This window comes from Archocentrus centrarchus, chromosome 2, assembly GCF_007364275.1.
Source record: "Archocentrus centrarchus isolate MPI-CPG fArcCen1 chromosome 2, fArcCen1, whole genome shotgun sequence".
Lineage (NCBI taxonomy): Eukaryota > Metazoa > Chordata > Actinopteri > Cichliformes > Cichlidae > Archocentrus > Archocentrus centrarchus.
The window spans coordinates 20,652,905-20,669,754 of record NC_044347.1 but is presented as its reverse complement, the minus strand read 5'-3'; the positions used below and the strand labels follow the sequence as shown (position 1 = coordinate 20,669,754).

At 42.2% G+C, this 16,850-nt stretch overlaps 1 protein-coding gene across 1 annotated transcript; it reads right to left on the bottom strand.

Annotated features, from left to right (window-relative positions):
• Window positions 1-694: 694 nt before the first annotated feature.
• Window positions 695-16,274, bottom strand: tubgcp3 (tubulin gamma complex component 3). The gene is made up of 23 exons (XM_030753969.1): window positions 16,056-16,274; window positions 14,915-15,022; window positions 14,136-14,203; window positions 13,831-13,908; window positions 13,167-13,375; window positions 11,062-11,240; window positions 10,625-10,737; window positions 9,217-9,342; window positions 8,984-9,052; window positions 8,763-8,895; window positions 8,506-8,672; window positions 6,800-6,910; window positions 6,574-6,682; window positions 5,611-5,800; window positions 5,382-5,517; window positions 5,221-5,289; window positions 4,983-5,118; window positions 4,748-4,836; window positions 4,488-4,619; window positions 4,234-4,374; window positions 4,013-4,129; window positions 3,780-3,874; window positions 695-2,825 (listed from the first exon to the last, which is right to left on the bottom strand). The coding sequence occupies exons 1-23, from the start codon at window positions 16,129-16,131 to the stop codon at window positions 2,759-2,761; spliced, it is 2,718 nt and encodes a 905-aa protein (XP_030609829.1). The 5' UTR covers window positions 16,132-16,274; the 3' UTR covers window positions 695-2,758.
• Between the last annotated feature and the right edge of the window lie 576 nt (window positions 16,275-16,850).

The following is a 16,850-nucleotide window of genomic DNA, read 5'->3' as shown; positions in this document are numbered from 1 at the left end:
ATTAATAAATGAAAAAAAAAATTAAAGGATGTTTTCAGGAATGGTCGTGTCTGGTTCAGAGGAGCAGAGCGCTGCAGCAGTTTGGCTTCAAAGAGAAAGGTTGGTCTGATGTTGTCCTCTCATGATCATATCTTGTGCACTTAATTTAGTAAAATCCATCCATCCATCCACTCTCTTCCGCTTATCCTAGCCTATCCCAGCTGACACAGGGCAAGAGGCAGGGTACACCCTGTACAGGTCGCCAGCCTGTCACAAGGCCAATGCAGAGAGACAGACAACCATTCACACCTATGGGCAATTTAGAGTGACTAATTAACCTAACCCCAGTAACTGTATGTCTTTTGACTGTGGGAGGAAATCCACGCAGACATGGGGAGAACATGCAAACTCCACACAGAGAGGCCTGGGCCAAGGTGGAGTCAATCCGTGCTGTCCAATTTAGTAAAATGTGGCCTTTAAATAGGATTCCCTATACTTTGGAGTAAGATTTTGCAGGTAAAATAAAGACAAGAACTACAGTATGTAGGTTTGATACCTACTCAAACGAAGCAGATTTTCTGGAACGTTTACCTAGATGAGGTCGATTTTATTTTTGACACATCCCCAGGAGGTGGCAGCAAGTTCAAATAAATTCAGCCCAGAGGCAGAACTGCACAGTTCCACCTCTACTGAAGAAGCAAGCCAACACATATTCATATAAAAAAAAAAACAAATTTATTAAAGAAGAATTAGGACAGTCTGTATCCCTTTTTTCTTTTTTACTATACATTATGTGCTATTCAATGTAGACAGAAACAGACATCCCACAAACGCTGACCCAGGATCAGCTTTAAAGTGACGCTTCATCTCTTTATACGTCTATTTGAAGGAATTCATTGTCAGAAAGCATTTAAGTGGTCTACAGACCATACGCAGCACCCATGTTTCACTGACAATAAAAAAAAATACAAGTGATAAATCAAACCTGGGACATCACTGCACACACATTTATGGAGACATGGGTGTAAGTCAGTCTTTGCACAGAGACTCCAGGGCTCTTTAACTCAGAGGGGAAAAAAAGTTTACAATTTTCCCAAACTCAAATATAAATCTGCAGAAGTACATATTTCCCCATCAAGCAGTTCTTTCAGTCAGCAGCTCTTATTCAAAACAAAACAAGCTTTAATATTCAAAACAAACTAACAAAATGTAATAGTACTTACTTATTATTTCAGTATTTAATTAAGTGCTAATGAGCGTGGGGCTACTCATGTCCAAGTCCCACAGTGACTGCCGTTTTGGGCTGTTAATAACATCAGAGCTCCTAACACTGTGAGATCAACACTCATGACTGATTGTAAAATTTGATGATTAAAATGAAACCAGCTTGGCTTCTAATCTTAAACATCTGAACCTTTTTATGCTGAAGAAGACCTCACTTTTAGGTTTTGGTTATTTCTTCCTTATTAACAAAAATAGAAAAGGTTATGAATGAACATGAAGAGGACTTTGAGACTTTAAAACTAATACCAGATATATTTCCATCCTGAAATGAAGCTACAATACTTCTCATATGAGGCAAACCTCACTTTATTAGACTATTAACAGCGCTCTTATTTTTATGTCAGAATAGACTTGGAAAATAAACGCACAAAACTGACATTTATAACAAATAATTATATACACTCTCTTCAAAAATCTGAGCATTTACAGTTTCTGTGGGTTTTTTTTTTTTTTTTGCACTGAGGAGGAGTGAGGTTCTTGTGGTTGCTGTGAGAATTGTGTTCTTTAACATGAAGCATCTCTCATACAGACATAAAAACACAACCGAAGGAGGGAAATAAAGGGAAACCACACTTGCATACAAAAGATAAACTTTAACAGTCTTTACATCGGCTGATTCTCAGCTTGGGAGCCGCCTTTCTGGTCTGAGATCAGATTATTACTTACAAAAGCAAACTGATTAAAATTAAACAAATTTTGATGATGAATAACAGATATAAATAAAGTAGTCTGTATGGACTCGTTCTGCCTCCAAGTGTCAGGCAGAACCGTCTGAGTGTGTGTTGTTGTGTGTTTGTGATCAAGCTGACCTCAAACTAAAAAACAAAAAACCCTGCACTGTAAGAAGGAGAGAGTGGAGAGACACTAGGGTTAGGCTGATATATGGGTGTGCCAATCAAACACAAAACTGACACTATTATGAATATCAGAGCCTTATCAGCCGAACCCTAGTGAGAGCATGGAGAGCCACAGGTATCGATGTGTACAGATGCGCATACACGTACAGACATTTTTGCATAACCTCTATGTACATACATTACGTGTGTTGGGACTAGATTTGGCAGCCGCGCTGAGAGAAAAAGGTTTTGTTGTTTTCTCATTAATAAGGCACGCCATGGAAGGCGGCCCAGTGTTACTCGGGGTGGGGAGATCTCAGTCTGACAGCAGCGTTCGTTACCTCCTCACACTCGCAGTTTGCCCAAAGTTGATTTAGAATTTGCAGAATTCTTGCTGAAATTCGAGCGCTGGACTTTACCGGACTTGCTTCCTTTGTGATCCCGCTCAGCTGATTTCATTGGAGCCGTCTGCTGTGATGTCATCACTTGGCAACCGCCGCCGCTGCGGCGACACCAGAATGGTTTCTGGATCGCTCCTCCAAGGCATGACATCATCGCCTCGACACAAAAGCGGCTAAGGTCTGCTGTCCGGCCTGCGTCTGTGATGTCACGCCACGTGCTCCAAAGTGGGAAGCCTCGTCAGTGCTGCTGTCGCCGTATCAGATGTTTGACAGTCGTCGCCCCCGGGTGGCGCCGATTGAGGCTCGCAGCCTCGGCTCTCTGGCCCTGTAGAAGAAAGGAGTGGATTACACATAAGATATTAAAAAAAAAAAAAAAAAATTTCTATAAAAGTGTTTCACACAAGAAGTTATATTAGCAGTGACATCACACAAGAAACCCTCTGGGCAATAGTGTATGCAAATGGTCAGATGATATCAATTTTTAGGGGCATTAACAGAGACGGAGATTATTACTGTTACAGTGAAAATGTATTACTGTGTATGTAGCCTCAGACCCATTAGGTCAATTAGATCCTATCCTGAGGCTTCAGCATGATTCATATCCACTGAGACCTCGCTGCTGTGAGTCACATCTGTCATTTCCATTTAGGGTCCATCTGCGCACTCGACACGCTAAAGCTGCGGGAAAATAACCACTTCTCAGAAAATGTATAAATCATCAAGGATTTGCAGTCTGGCTTAAAATGACCTTTATGACATGACTCGTGGCATTTTCTGCATTTTTACCTGAGAATAATAAGCAAATTTTTAAATATAGTAAACATAGTTTTCAAGGATAAAAACTTTACACAAGAAAGATTTTAGGTGAAAACTTTTGTTACATTTTGGCCTGTTGGTCACACAAAAATGGTGTTTTGAGTCCCTGAAAACGGCACTATTTGAAAACAGGCTCCAGAGTGGAGCCTTTCTGAAACGCTCAGGTTTCCGTCTCCCTGTAAAAATGCAACTAAAAATGGGAGCTTTTGGCACATGTGCACTATGGTTGCTACTGATATATACACACACCGCCAACTTGTGGCCTGGCATGGGAACTACAGTGTGTGCAACATCTGTGGTTCTGTGTGAACAGCGATTGTTTTTAAAACATTTCCATCTAAACACATAACTTCTAGAAAATGAAAACAGAAAAACAATACTGTTTCCAGCAGATTGCTCTCCTGTTTTAACACTGCCTAACTTTTATTAGGTTGTTTTGGCTTTGGACTCCTAAAAGTCAAACCTGTAGTGCTCATTGAAGTCCAATCTGAAGCTGAGGAAGCGGAGGCTCTCATCAGAACTGGTCGTGAGCAACACCAGAAACTGCTGGACGATGCTCTGAGAGGAGGAGGAGGAGGCGAAGGAAAGAAAAGAAAAATTGAATTAAGAAGACACTGTAACAGTTGATTTCACTCAGGGATGAATCAAACACAATTATTGACAAACTGCTGCTTTAAGTGGTGGTTGAGCTGCTACCTGGTAGAAGTGTGTTAGGATCCGGAGCTGCGAGCGCATCTTTGGTATGGTTTCCTGGAACTCTGCAATCCTCTTCTTCTCCTCTGCTTCCTGCTCGGCTGTCACTCCCCACTGACCCTGAAAAAGGAGGCAAGATGTGGATGACACAGTATCGCCCACCACTATGTTTTCATCTCTAGCCAAAAAACCCCTGTCATCTCTCTCCCCCCTCCACTTCTTACCTCCTCCTCTCTCTGCCGCTTCTTCTCTTCATACTGAAGCCGGAGGCTGAGCTCCTCCAGCGCTGAGCGGTAGAGGGAGTCCTGCGCGTTCTGAAACTCGATAATCTGGTCAAATATGGCCCTCAGCTGGTTCAAAAGAGACTGGAGATAAAAAAAAAAAAAACAGTTTCATTAGGGTTGTGCAAAAAAGGGGAGACTAAGAAATGACTAAAAATAAAAACAAAAACACAAAACAGAAATCCTGTGTGTGTTACCCTGCTGTTATTGTCCAGCAGGCATCTTGAAATAATGGTGTCCAGGAAGACTTCGTGGGCAGCGATTATGTGGTCGAGGTCCTGAGCCTGCTGCACTTTGTTCCACAGCTCGTCCCAGGAGCACTCCAACACCTGCACACACGGAAACTTTTGACGCCAAATGCAAAGCCACAGCAGACACAGCAGATCACCTCCTTAACTGATATGGTTTACTGATCTTTTACAGCCGGCTGCAGCAACAGCACTGCTAACGGCCTGACCTCAAACGTGATGTAGTACTGCATTTGGTGGATGAAGTGGACCATATCGGAGGCCAGGATGTGACACTGATGCAGCACGCCGGACAACTCTGCAGGATAAAGAGCACAAGGACAGCTCGGGTTTTACTACAGGGTGCAGATTTTTAAAAATACAGTAATACAGGCAAAATATTTTTTTTTCACAATAATGTACTTTCATTTCAGCTCCTCTAAGTATGTGTGCGGGTTTAAGTACCAGGCATGGTTTTGAGCAACTTGGCATTACACATCTGTCCCTTCCAGATGTCAGTCAGCGTGTACTCCATCCTCTTGGCCCTCCACAGGAAATTGAACACCCGCAAGTAGTGGCCCATGCACTCCCTTGTAAATACCTGACAACACACATACATACACACAAACAGTAATACTGACATCATCAAGCGTCTACATGGAAAAAAAAAAAAAACAACATAAAGGGTACTGTATGTAGTCACCGTTGAAATCGGTCCATCAACATGGTAGTCCAGACTGAAAACATCCCAGCCTGTATCACCAGGAGAAACCTGGGGGCAGCAGAAGACAAGTCACAGTGAAAAATATGATTATTAATCATTACTAATTTGCTTACATGATAACAAACAGATGTCGATACTACCTCTAGCAGGCGTACATCCAGCCTCTTGAGGATCTCTGCGTTGTCAAACTGGGCGTTGGTGGCTCTGACTGCTGTCTCCAAGATACCAGTCAGATTGTGTTGGTACAAAGTGGTGGCAGGACGGGCCAACTCCGGTCTGGGATTAAAGCATTCGGGGTAAAAGAAAATGAGACTTTACAGCTTGACCTGCAGTGTTATAGATGGAGAAAACATATTCAAAATGGCTCACTTCAGCAGGTCCATGAGGTGTCTGATGAAGTCTCCCTGGCCCAGCAGCAGGTATCTCCTCATGGCTTGCAAGTGCTCCAGTAACTGGTAGTTACGGTTGAGAACATCCAGCAGGTACTTGCTGGTGTCGAAGTAGGCCGCGTCGATTTTCTCCTGGAACGCTCCCTCCAGGTCTGACAGCAGATCTGCAGCTACATGAGTAAGCAGGTATTAACTACAGTCTCTGTACTGGCTACATTCAACACATTAATGACTGTTAGTCTTTTATATAAGACCAAAAAAAAAAAAAAAAAGAATTTATCTGCAAAAGTTTAAAGAGAAAATGTTTCAGAAAATTTTATTCCTAATCAACTAACTGCTGATTTATGGACAAATCCTATTATGGATTAAAAAAATATTATTTTACTTCCTTTTTTCCTTTGGATTCAGGGTCAACCAAGACTTAGACCTGTGCTACTGGACAGTAAGAGCGAAGAGAGCGTGACGTCCTTCAGCTCATGCTTTAAAAGCCTCGGAACAAACTGGTTAGTTGAAGTCCTACAGACAGAATCAATAGACTATGGCTGAGTATACCTATTTCTTTCTCTCCAGTTAAAAAGAGTGAAGGACAAGGCCAATGAGCAATAAGAGCATCGACCACTGTCCACTAAAAAAAAAGAAAAAAAAAAGACGTCGATACAGTGTAATGAAATCAATACGATGAAGACAGAACACAGAGACACAAAAATAAGCTTCTTATTGGTTATGAAAGTATGCATATATTTGAAATCCCGAGTCCTGAAAACACTGAAATAAAACCAGTGAAAAAGCCAGCACGCCTATAACCACTGCCATTCTAACATTCACATCCTCAGCACACTGGAGTGTGTTTTTCTTCGTAAAGTCCAGCTCTATGTGGTAATGTCCCATTAAACAAAAGAAATGCAGGTATTAAAATATGAATTTGCCTTCATGAGACTCTTACCATCTTTCGGAGTGTCTGCGGATTTGGACGCTGCCGTGATTTTGCCTGGTGGCGTTCTATCATGACAGACCTGATGCAGGAAGTTGATGGATTTGCCGATCAGCAGAACCTAAAGGGATAAGAGGGAGGAGATAAGCAGCTACTTTTCAGTCATTGCACAGTGTTGTTTTATATCGTCTCGTCTCTGGCAACCAATGAAGACATCTGTGTGCGAGCGCGTGCGTACCTTGCGGGCCTGGTCCATGGTGATGAACGAGGGGATCATCGACTTCCTGAGGGAGTACTTGTCATGCCACAGACGATCGGTCTTCACGTTGGGATCTGATGCTACAAAGAACTACACACACACACACACGCGCGCACACACACACATACCTCTTAATACAAACTGGACAGTTTTATTTCCCCTGCTGGTGTTAATATCCGGTGTAACAATCAGATAAGTGCTGGTATGATTATTGATTTTTAAGGTATATTGACATACGTTAACCCTCCCCCACTGATACTGATATAGCCTGATGTTGTGTTATATAACCTAGTTTTTTCCTGTAAAACCAGAGCGGTGGCTACATTCTCCTTTCTCTCCCTGCACAAACTGAGCTCACTGTCCTCCATCAGCAAATAAACGCTCTCCACTTGCTGTTGCCAACTTATTTATCCAATATTCAGACACCTTTAGTAACTTTTTAGTTGACGGCAGCTCCCAAAACCGCCCTATGAGGATAGCTTTCTCTGTCTCTGCTCCTTTCACACACTGGGCTGACTACATGGCAGCTGACGTAGACATGAATGAGCTGTGGATGTGAACCAACATCCCTACCAGATCTAATTCGTACAGAAAGAGGCCCTTGGACTGAATAGAGTCTCACGTAACTTTTGTCAGGAATAAAGTTACAGGTCAAACACTGAACAAGGAAGTCTATTAGCAGAGTGTCCAGAGGCTTCCATCCTTTGTCACATTCACTTAAATTATCCATTTACTCCAGTGTCAGTACAGCAGCCTCAACTGGCTTTATAATGAGAGTGCTGAAGGCTGTGTATGAGGATACTTTTTTTAAACTGATATTAACTGTCAGGCTCACTTTGAAATCATCGCTATGAAGTTGCGCGTAGTCGAAATAAGATTTTTACAATCAACGTCACTATGAGCACCAAAAAGGTTGCAGTAAGTACAGTACAGTTGATGCATATCTCTTCCTGTAGATTTGTACAGAATTGGCATATTTTACAGGTGAAAACTGTTCTGGGAACAGAGAGAATCACGGCTAGAAGATAAACCTGGTATCAATATGCAGATTAAAAAGGGGCCCTTTCATAAGATATAAATTATTATGACAAGCCACCTATCTCCAGTATCTCCCATGTGTTCTGCTGTGTCATGTTATGACCTGTGGCATCTTATTTATTTAAACCTTTCAGCCATAATTGCAGCTGTTGTTTACTGGATGTGTTTTAACCGACTGTGTGAGATTCCCTGGGTAATTTCACTCCTGAGAGCACCAATAATTCTACCTCTGTGTTAAACACAGCACTTAAAACCAAAGTCCGGTGCTCGGCAATGGTCCACGCTGGACACATAAATACTGTGAGTGAGAGCGCGACAGAAAGAGAGAAAGGGCAGGGAGAAATAAAGGAGACACATTCATCACTGTGTTCTCCATTACACTCCTCTCATCGGTTCTCATTTAAGAGGCCGTCCTGCCTCTCCTCTCTCTCTTTGTTTCTTTCAATCCTCTCTGTAATGCGCCCTCTCATTGGGGTCAAACATCAGAGCAGCCAGAGAGAACAATGCTCCTGAAATAAGCCAGAATTTCTGGTGTCTCTGTAAAAGCATTTATCCTTTTCATTACGTTTTGACACACTGCTCTGCATTTATTTTGATTATAACCAGTTTTTATTATTGCTCAGAAAAGATCAGAGAGCAGTTTGTACCTCGTGGTAGGTGTCTTCTAACTCCCCGTCATATATCCACCTGTAGAGGAAGTTGAGAATGGGGTGTGACACCAGGCTGAGGATGTGTTGAACAAGCGCTCTCATCTGTGGGTCTCCCGTTTTCCCGTAGGCATGAACTGCTGAAGCCAGCTCGCCTCCCTTACGACCTGAATGACACGCAGAGAAGGGTCGTTTAGAAAGTTACACGCAGCACAGCGTGTTACCCCACCACCTCCAAAACCAACACATCCACCCACCCTGGCAGAAGTCGACGAGGGCAGCGAGCGTTTTGAGCCGGACTTTAGGGTCGTACATCCAGACCAGTAGCCTCCTGAGGGTCAAACTGCTCTCTGTGCACACGTTCACACCCTGGTCATCCTCCACCTGCAACTACAGCACAGAGAAATTACCTTAGACTGAGCAGCTGCCAACTTTTCCCATCACACATTCCCCTCATTGTAAACATTAATTTGTTTACCTGTGAGTGGAGGACAGAGAGGAGCCTGTAGTACTCCTTTAGCTCCTGGTGGAGCGAGGCACAAAAGCTCTGAGGGGAAAAAAGAAACAGCAAGGTAAGCATTAGTGGAAGACTTTGTTATAAAACTGACATGAATAAATACATATGGCGCGCACACACGCACACACACACACACACACACACACACACACACACACACACACACACACACACACACACACACACACACACACCTGTCCAACCAATCCAAAGGCCCGGTCGAGGCTCCTGGCATCAGTGTACTTCCTGACTTTGTTGTGCAGCCAGCCAAGTTCAGCCAGTCTGCTGCTGGTGTCCCTGAGGGACTTGCACAGCACCACCTAGTGAGTCAGAGCACACATTACAACACATATGACCACAGAGCATTCCGTCTACCACGTCTTTACTCTTCCACCACGGCCAAAGTTGAGGCAAAAATACATTTGTGTGCAAGTTTTCAAGACTGAACACGCTCACTGGGCGTATTTTGTACCACTTGGTGGAAATGTGGACAAAAGATGAACCCATTAAATTTTGGTGCAAATCTGGATCATTTTCTTTAAAACTGTGACAGACAGGACTGCTTTGTAAGACGACCGCATTCTCAGATCGCCTTTCCAGTTCAACATATAACAAAAAAAAGGCAAGCATACTTTATAATGCCATAAAGCAGGTATTATGTATATATCATGATTTGACAACCCTGATGGTGATCCAAATACTGGAATATTTGCTCTCTGCTTAATTTTTTAATCTGTAGTATTTGTTTAATGTAAGGCCTACCACGGTCTATGTAAAGGATACTCTAGCACAGACATAATCGTGGTATAATTAAAATCGCAATATTAATCATAATCACATATTGAAAGCTAGTTTCAATAGAGATTACTGTAATTTACACAATGCACCCTCTATGACTAACAAGGCCTTCTCGCAGCAACTGACTTGTTTTCCGGCTGGAGAAAAGTTCACATTTAATGACGCATTAAATTTTCATCTGCTTAACAAAAACCTTTTACCCCGGGAGCTTTACAGAGAGCTTAAGTGCCCAAAGCAGATTCCAAAATATCTCCATCCTTGACTGGTATATCTCAGCTCTTAGTGGCTCTGTCTCCATCAGGACAGTGTCAGCAGATTGACCACAAGGCTAAGTTTAGCGTCACGCAGTGAGAATATGGGAGAAGTTCCATGTATGGCCTTCCTATCAATAATTTGGCAAAAAGGGGAGGAGTGGGGAATTTAAAACACTGACTGGACAGACAAAAAAAAAAAAAAAAAAAAAGAGAGAGAGAGAGAGACAGGGAGAAGATCGATGTGACTTGGAGCCAAAAAGCTTTATATTGATCTGTTGAACCTTGATTCTAAAGTTCAACAACAACAGTCTTGTATCATATCATCTATTATGCCTAATAAAAAAAGTGATCTTTGAGTGGTTGCAGCTTCAGGACTTGGATCTCATGATTCCTGCAACACCTCCACATTTTCCTACATGAACCCCCTTGCGTTCACCTTATACTGGTCCTTGTGGGATGACGAGGGATGAACTGCACCGTCTTCTTACTGTATGAAATATGTGCACCCTGCTGAGCTTATTGGTCTATTAAGGTTGCAGGTTCAGAGTACCTTGCTGTCTATTTTGTAGCAATTATCCTGCGCGCTCATCTTGATGAACTTGCCATCAATTCCCTGGAAGACATAAAGGATGTCCCGCACCAACGCTGCCTCGCTCACCTCACCTGCAGAATGCAGAGGATTATTGCGTTAGAGGAAAACGAAAATGAAACTTTAGGATCTCATGGTACCTGGATTTCTCAGAAAAACTGAGTAAAATGTATGACAACAGGACAGATTGGATGAATAATGCAAGGCACTATACAATAATGGGAACTACTACGGGAGGTCACCTTCTCCAGGGTACTTCCTCTGAATGCACCATTTTATGTATTTAGACTGCTAATTAGTAATATACTACTAATAAAAATACTTATTTTTAAATCTCATGGTCTTTTCTTTGCACAGTCACGCAGACCTGAAACCCACACTGTATACACATCACTCACCGGCTACATCACCATCTCGGCGAGGACGCACCACTCTGGCAGTGGGAACTGGAGGCCCGAGGGGTGGCCGAGCAGTGGGCGGAACCAGAGCGGAGCTGGGAGAGGAGCTTACAGGAAGAGTCCAGGCTAACCGTGAACCCAGAGGCTGACCGCCTCCAGCTGCAGGCTGAGGTGGCTGACTGAGACACATGAACATTTTACTTTAGTAATGAGTGTGCCATTGTCATTTTACCAACAGTTAAATATAAACTTTAGTGCTTATGTGTTTATTTTATGAAGAAAACTGGACTCCATTCACTGTTTTCGTACTGAATGTCAGCATATAAAACAAACAAAAAAACAAACAAAAAAAAAAAAACAGTGATGGTAAATGGACTAGTTCTTATATAGCGCTTTTCTACTCAATCAGAGCACTCAAAGCGCTTATACAACCTGTTTGCATTCACCCATGCACTCCCATTCATACAAGCACTTCCATCATTAATTAAGCTAAGTGCTTTTTTAATTAACTAGCATTCACACGCATTCATACTCCGACAGAACGGTCGGAGAGCAACTTAGGGTTAAGTATCTTGCCCAAGGATACATTGGCATGTAGCCTGGAGTAGCCAGGATTCGAACCGCTGACCTTCCGATCAGTAGGTGACCGGCTCTACCTACTGAGCTACAGCTCATTTTCATAAACATGAAAATGAGAACCATTTTCATGTTTAAAAAATACTGAAACTCTTTAATGTAACAGCTACAATGTTCTGACCAATTGGCAGCATCTAGGGCTGAAAAAAAAAAAAAAAAGCAAGTATGTGTTACTGCAGTTCCTTAAGTGGCCACTTGAGGCTCAAATTAGAAACCAATGAATGAGGGTGGCACTGTGGTGCTTCACAGCCAGAAGGTCCTGGGTTTGAACCCATTGGCCGTCTGGGCCCTTTCTGTGAGGAGTCTGCTGTCTTTGTGCCCGGATCTCTCCAGGTACTCTGGTTTACTCCCACAGGGTCATGCATGTTAGGTTAATTGGTGATTCTAAACTGGCTGTAGAAGTGAATGCACGCATGAATGGTTATCTGTCTCGCTGACTGATGGCTTGTTTATTCTCATCATTCTTGCCACCGTAAAGGGCACCACATGACAAAAATGATGCTGCTGCTGGATTAAAGCCACACGTATACAATCATTTCAGCTTTTACCGTCCTTTTTATGATATATCAGTAGCTAAGAGACTCACAGATTATACAGAGGGAGAAGTTGCAACAGTATGAACAGTGTAACACTATAAAGTGTGTATAAATGGTAAGGAGCTGTGGCGATGTCACTGTGTGCATGTGAAGTGACTAATGCAGAGAGCATAAATGGGCCCTTAGTCATGAAATATGCTGGTGACATGTCCAGGGAGTACTCTGCCTCTCGTCTAGTGACAACTGGGACAGTCTCCAGCCCTCCTACGACCCAGAATCGGGCAAGTGGAAGAAAATGGATGATGTGGCTATGTCCTCCTTTTATATAGAATCTAAGGTTCTGACCATCGCAGTCACAGCAAAGAACACTGCACAATCAAGAGCTCAGAGCTCTGATTCAAGCTTAAAAATATGCTACTTTGTTCTGATTTGCATTCAAATTTGGGATTTCCTTGGAAATTCAACAGTTAATGTATTTTTTTTTCCAAAGCCCCTTCAGAGAGAAAAAACAAATTCAATAAAGCAAGCCCAGCACACATCTTTATACCGTTAATTAAGTTTATCTCTGTGTATTGTCCTGTAAGCATAATTTATGACTGAATACAATGAGAACATTTTATGTTTTGAAGTGGAAAAACTACCCTTTAAAGACTTAAAGGTGAACCCAGACAGCTCGATGGTCATGTTTTCACTAAAGGCCCTCTGCATTATTAACAAGAGTAAATGGGGTTAAATGGCCTTCTCATGCCCCATAAAAAGAGGTCAGACTGAGAGGTGAGTTCCTTATGATGCCTCTTGTACCTGACCAGCGCTTCTTATACAAAAACATCAGATAAACAACCCTTCACTGCAGAGCTTTTCAGAAGCTGCTTAAAACTGCTGGCACGTGGCTCAGATCTGAAGTGTTAAACAAGCTCATATGAAGATGCTCACCCTGCCAGCAGTGACTGCGGTGTTGGTGTAGGTCCGTTCAGTGTGTAAACTCCTAGACTGGAAATCCCACTGGTCCCGACACTTGCCGACAGGCCGGCGCTTCTCTCCCCATAGCCCAGGGCCAGGCTCTGGGGACGGGTGCAATAGAATGGGGTGGAGTGGGCGTCCCTGGGGAGGGCTTGGGCAAACAGTGCCCCATAGTTTCCAACCTAGGAAGGACAATCAGACAGTGAAGGTCTCCAATAAGTGTTTAAGTTGTACATATACTGTTAGAATGGTGGGTGCTCCTATCAAGCAGGGTTCTAGCTGCGCAAGGGAGATTATTTCAGCTGTTAGCTAACAGATGGCTATCATCACAGTTTGGAAATAAAAGCTAAGATGTTGATCTTTTGTCTCATATTCATCTTTTGATGTCAAATCCAAATGTTTACAGTCTATAGCAAAAATAAAGAGATGGGCCTCCCTGTTTCAATGCTTCTGGAGTGGAGTGTATATAAGCATTACTTTGAATTGTGACTCATGCAAAGCTACTCTAACAGACCCAAGAATATGGCATTAGAAATGAGCATAACAGGTCCTCGTTAAATAATAAGCATTTCTACAGGAAATCACAGTCTTAAAATCTTGTGTACTGTGTGTGTGTGTGTGTGTGTACGTCCCTCACCCTGCTGGATGGTTTGCGGGGGTCTTCAGAAAGGCTAAGCAACAAGTAGAGAACCGACCAGCGATGCTTTAGAACAGCCTGGCAAACAGGAAAATAAAATAAAAGAAGTGAAATGCCACATTTAATAAAAAAAAGTTTGTAATCTGCAGGGTGACACTGGCAGTGGGCATGCTATATTAATTAAAAAAAACAAAACATACTTTATATAAGTATCCTGTATTATAAGTCAAGTGGGAAATTGTTCCTTTAAAGTTTTGTTACCTCCGGGGTAATAATACACTTCAGAGAGAAATACAAATACCAACCTGTGTCTGAAGTTTTCGGTGCAACTCTGAAAACAGAGCTGCATCTGCTTCTCTCCGCTGCTTCAGCACTGTAAGAGCATTAAGACCGACTCTGTTAGGTGGGGTGTCTCCTGCACTACTAGCTCGTTTAATAGATCAGCAAAGCTGGAAATGCTGCTGTGCTGAACAGGTTTTTAATAAAGAAAGTTAGCAGACTCCAAACTAACTCAAGATAAAACATGTTGTGTTTGTACTCATATTAGAAACCTACCTCCAGCTCTAGTATACCCTGTCACAACCTTCATTTAGAGCTGCAGGTCAAATGGTCTTCCTTTAGCCGTTACAGGAATAAATTCTTTCACATGCTTAAGCTCACTCAAGTTAATCTCATTTAAATCTCTGACTGTATCAAATTATTAATCAATACAAAAATCTAGTCATCACTTTTATGGTAATGTTACAACCTAAATAAAAATATTTGTTGCCATAAGTCCACCTGGCCAGCTGGGACAATAAACACTGTACAGTAAGTGCTGTGCTATTTTGGTTTTACTGTCTGCAGCAAGGTTTGGATCAATGTTTTCCCACTAATGGTGTGACCTTGTTACCATTAGAGTCGAACAGGATTCTCTACTATGGTGCAATAAAGATTTTCCAGCATATGTATTAAAGCTGACTTACAGAGTACATTCTGACATAAGGGGATCAGATGTCACGCTGACTGAATGAAGTAATATACAGTGGATTACAATGGATTTGCTTTCACTGAAAGGGGGGGCATCAATCCAAATGCCACTCACGCTCTTTCTTGATCTTCTCTGACACCAGGAACTCGTCTCGTTCAATAGTGGGGGCATAGTTACTGCCAATGACTCGTACGGCATACTGGAACTGGTGGGCAACTTCAGCTGGAAAAACAAACATCAAGTAATGACTAACAGCTTGAATGAATGTATAAATGACAGATTGTGTTGACTGGGAGATTTCCTCTGCATTTTTTTCCCATCACATCACATTGCTCATAATGTTATACTCCTTTTTTCAAAAGTAAATGAAGGATATAACATTATGAACTTACAGATTAGGATAGTGTAGCTTTGCCATTACTTTAATAAGGATGATGACTAATGGGACGGTGTTACAAACAGTTTGGATGTTGCTTTTTAAAAGCTTTTTTGTCAGTCTTGCCAATTTCAGTGACTGGAAAAACACAGCATTTGCTTCTGCCGCTATCTCCAGCAGGGGCCTGTAAGCTAGCCAGACAACTGCATCCAATTTAATACACAGATTACAATCAGAGCTAAGTGGCTAACAATCTCACAGATAACTGAGAAGCACTTCACTAAATCAGAAGTAACGGTGTAATAGAGTGACTGCTGGAAATACCGTGAAGCTGTTAATTAATATGTGCAGCATCTGGCCAAGCCAATAGGCTGACAGATACGCGGACCGAGCCCCCGCTACGTCCCGTTTTTCTACTCAGCTAAAGCGATAGCTACAAAAATCAATACATATTCTTAACGATTTAATCTCGACATTACCGTGTGACATGTTTACTTGCAAAGCCGTTAAGAAATTAAAAACATCCTTTCTTCGATTCGGCAAATGTCTGAAAGACTGAGCGGCAGTTAACCAGTAAAACTTCAAGCGTTTTCTATAACATTCAGTCGGATAAACAAGCCGGATGGGTCGGAGCCCGCTGTTTAAAATGTTTAGCAAACAGTAGAATCAGGACTGTCTAATGTGAATTATCAATGCCGAATTTGCCAGTGGACGTCAAAGATTTATATGCTATTTTCCTGTTTTGTGTGGTATATATATGATTTACAAAGGTGTGAGCAAAAACAAAAACAAGATTTTTTTGAATTGGGTTAGGTTTGGAATTCCCTGACTACTACAGTAGTGCGGTAGCGCGCAGCTTGCTAGCGTCAAGGGATGTACCTTCGCTTTTCCCCGTGATTCTGCAGCACAGGCTTTGGAGGAGGACATTGGGTGATTTCTGATCCAGGGTTGCCATGCTGTCCGTGGCAAACGTGCCGTGTGTTCCCCGATAAATGAATTAACGTGACTGAATAATATGAACTAACTGCAATCCCCCACTACGAACAACGCCATTTTGACAACTTCAGGCAAGCTAGCGCGACGCAGGAACAATATGACAACGACCGGCGCCATTTTCCCTTCATAGTAAAAGCATAGAGTTCCTCAGCTGTTTAATGAAAGCTTCAACGACTATGGTGAACAATTAATAAATAAGGTACGAAACACAAACAGAGGCACTGTGGCGCAAAAATAGCCAATAAAGAAGTTAATCAGTATGATAGTATAGGGACAACAAAGTCAGACAAAAATAACTAGCTATATGAATATATGTGTCTGTGAGTGGGTGAATATTACTTGTAATGTAAAAACGCACTTTGATACCAACAGTGAAACATCTATGCCTAATATTTTATTATTTACCAGTCTGGTTAATAAATAAGTAATATACCAAATAATAAACACTATAATTAAAAGTATATTTATGACACTTGCTTTAAAACGTAAAAACTCCGCTGTTTGGGTTTTATTTTGAAGGCTCCAACAGGAAACTGTTGTCATCGTTGTCTTGTTGACGCCGGACCTTCGACAGAACCCGCCTAAAACCGTCTCCAGGAAACAGCGCGTGGACAAATGAAGGAAAATATTTCCCTCCTGAAACGCGGTGCCGTGGATTTTTAGTTCTGACCCCGCTGA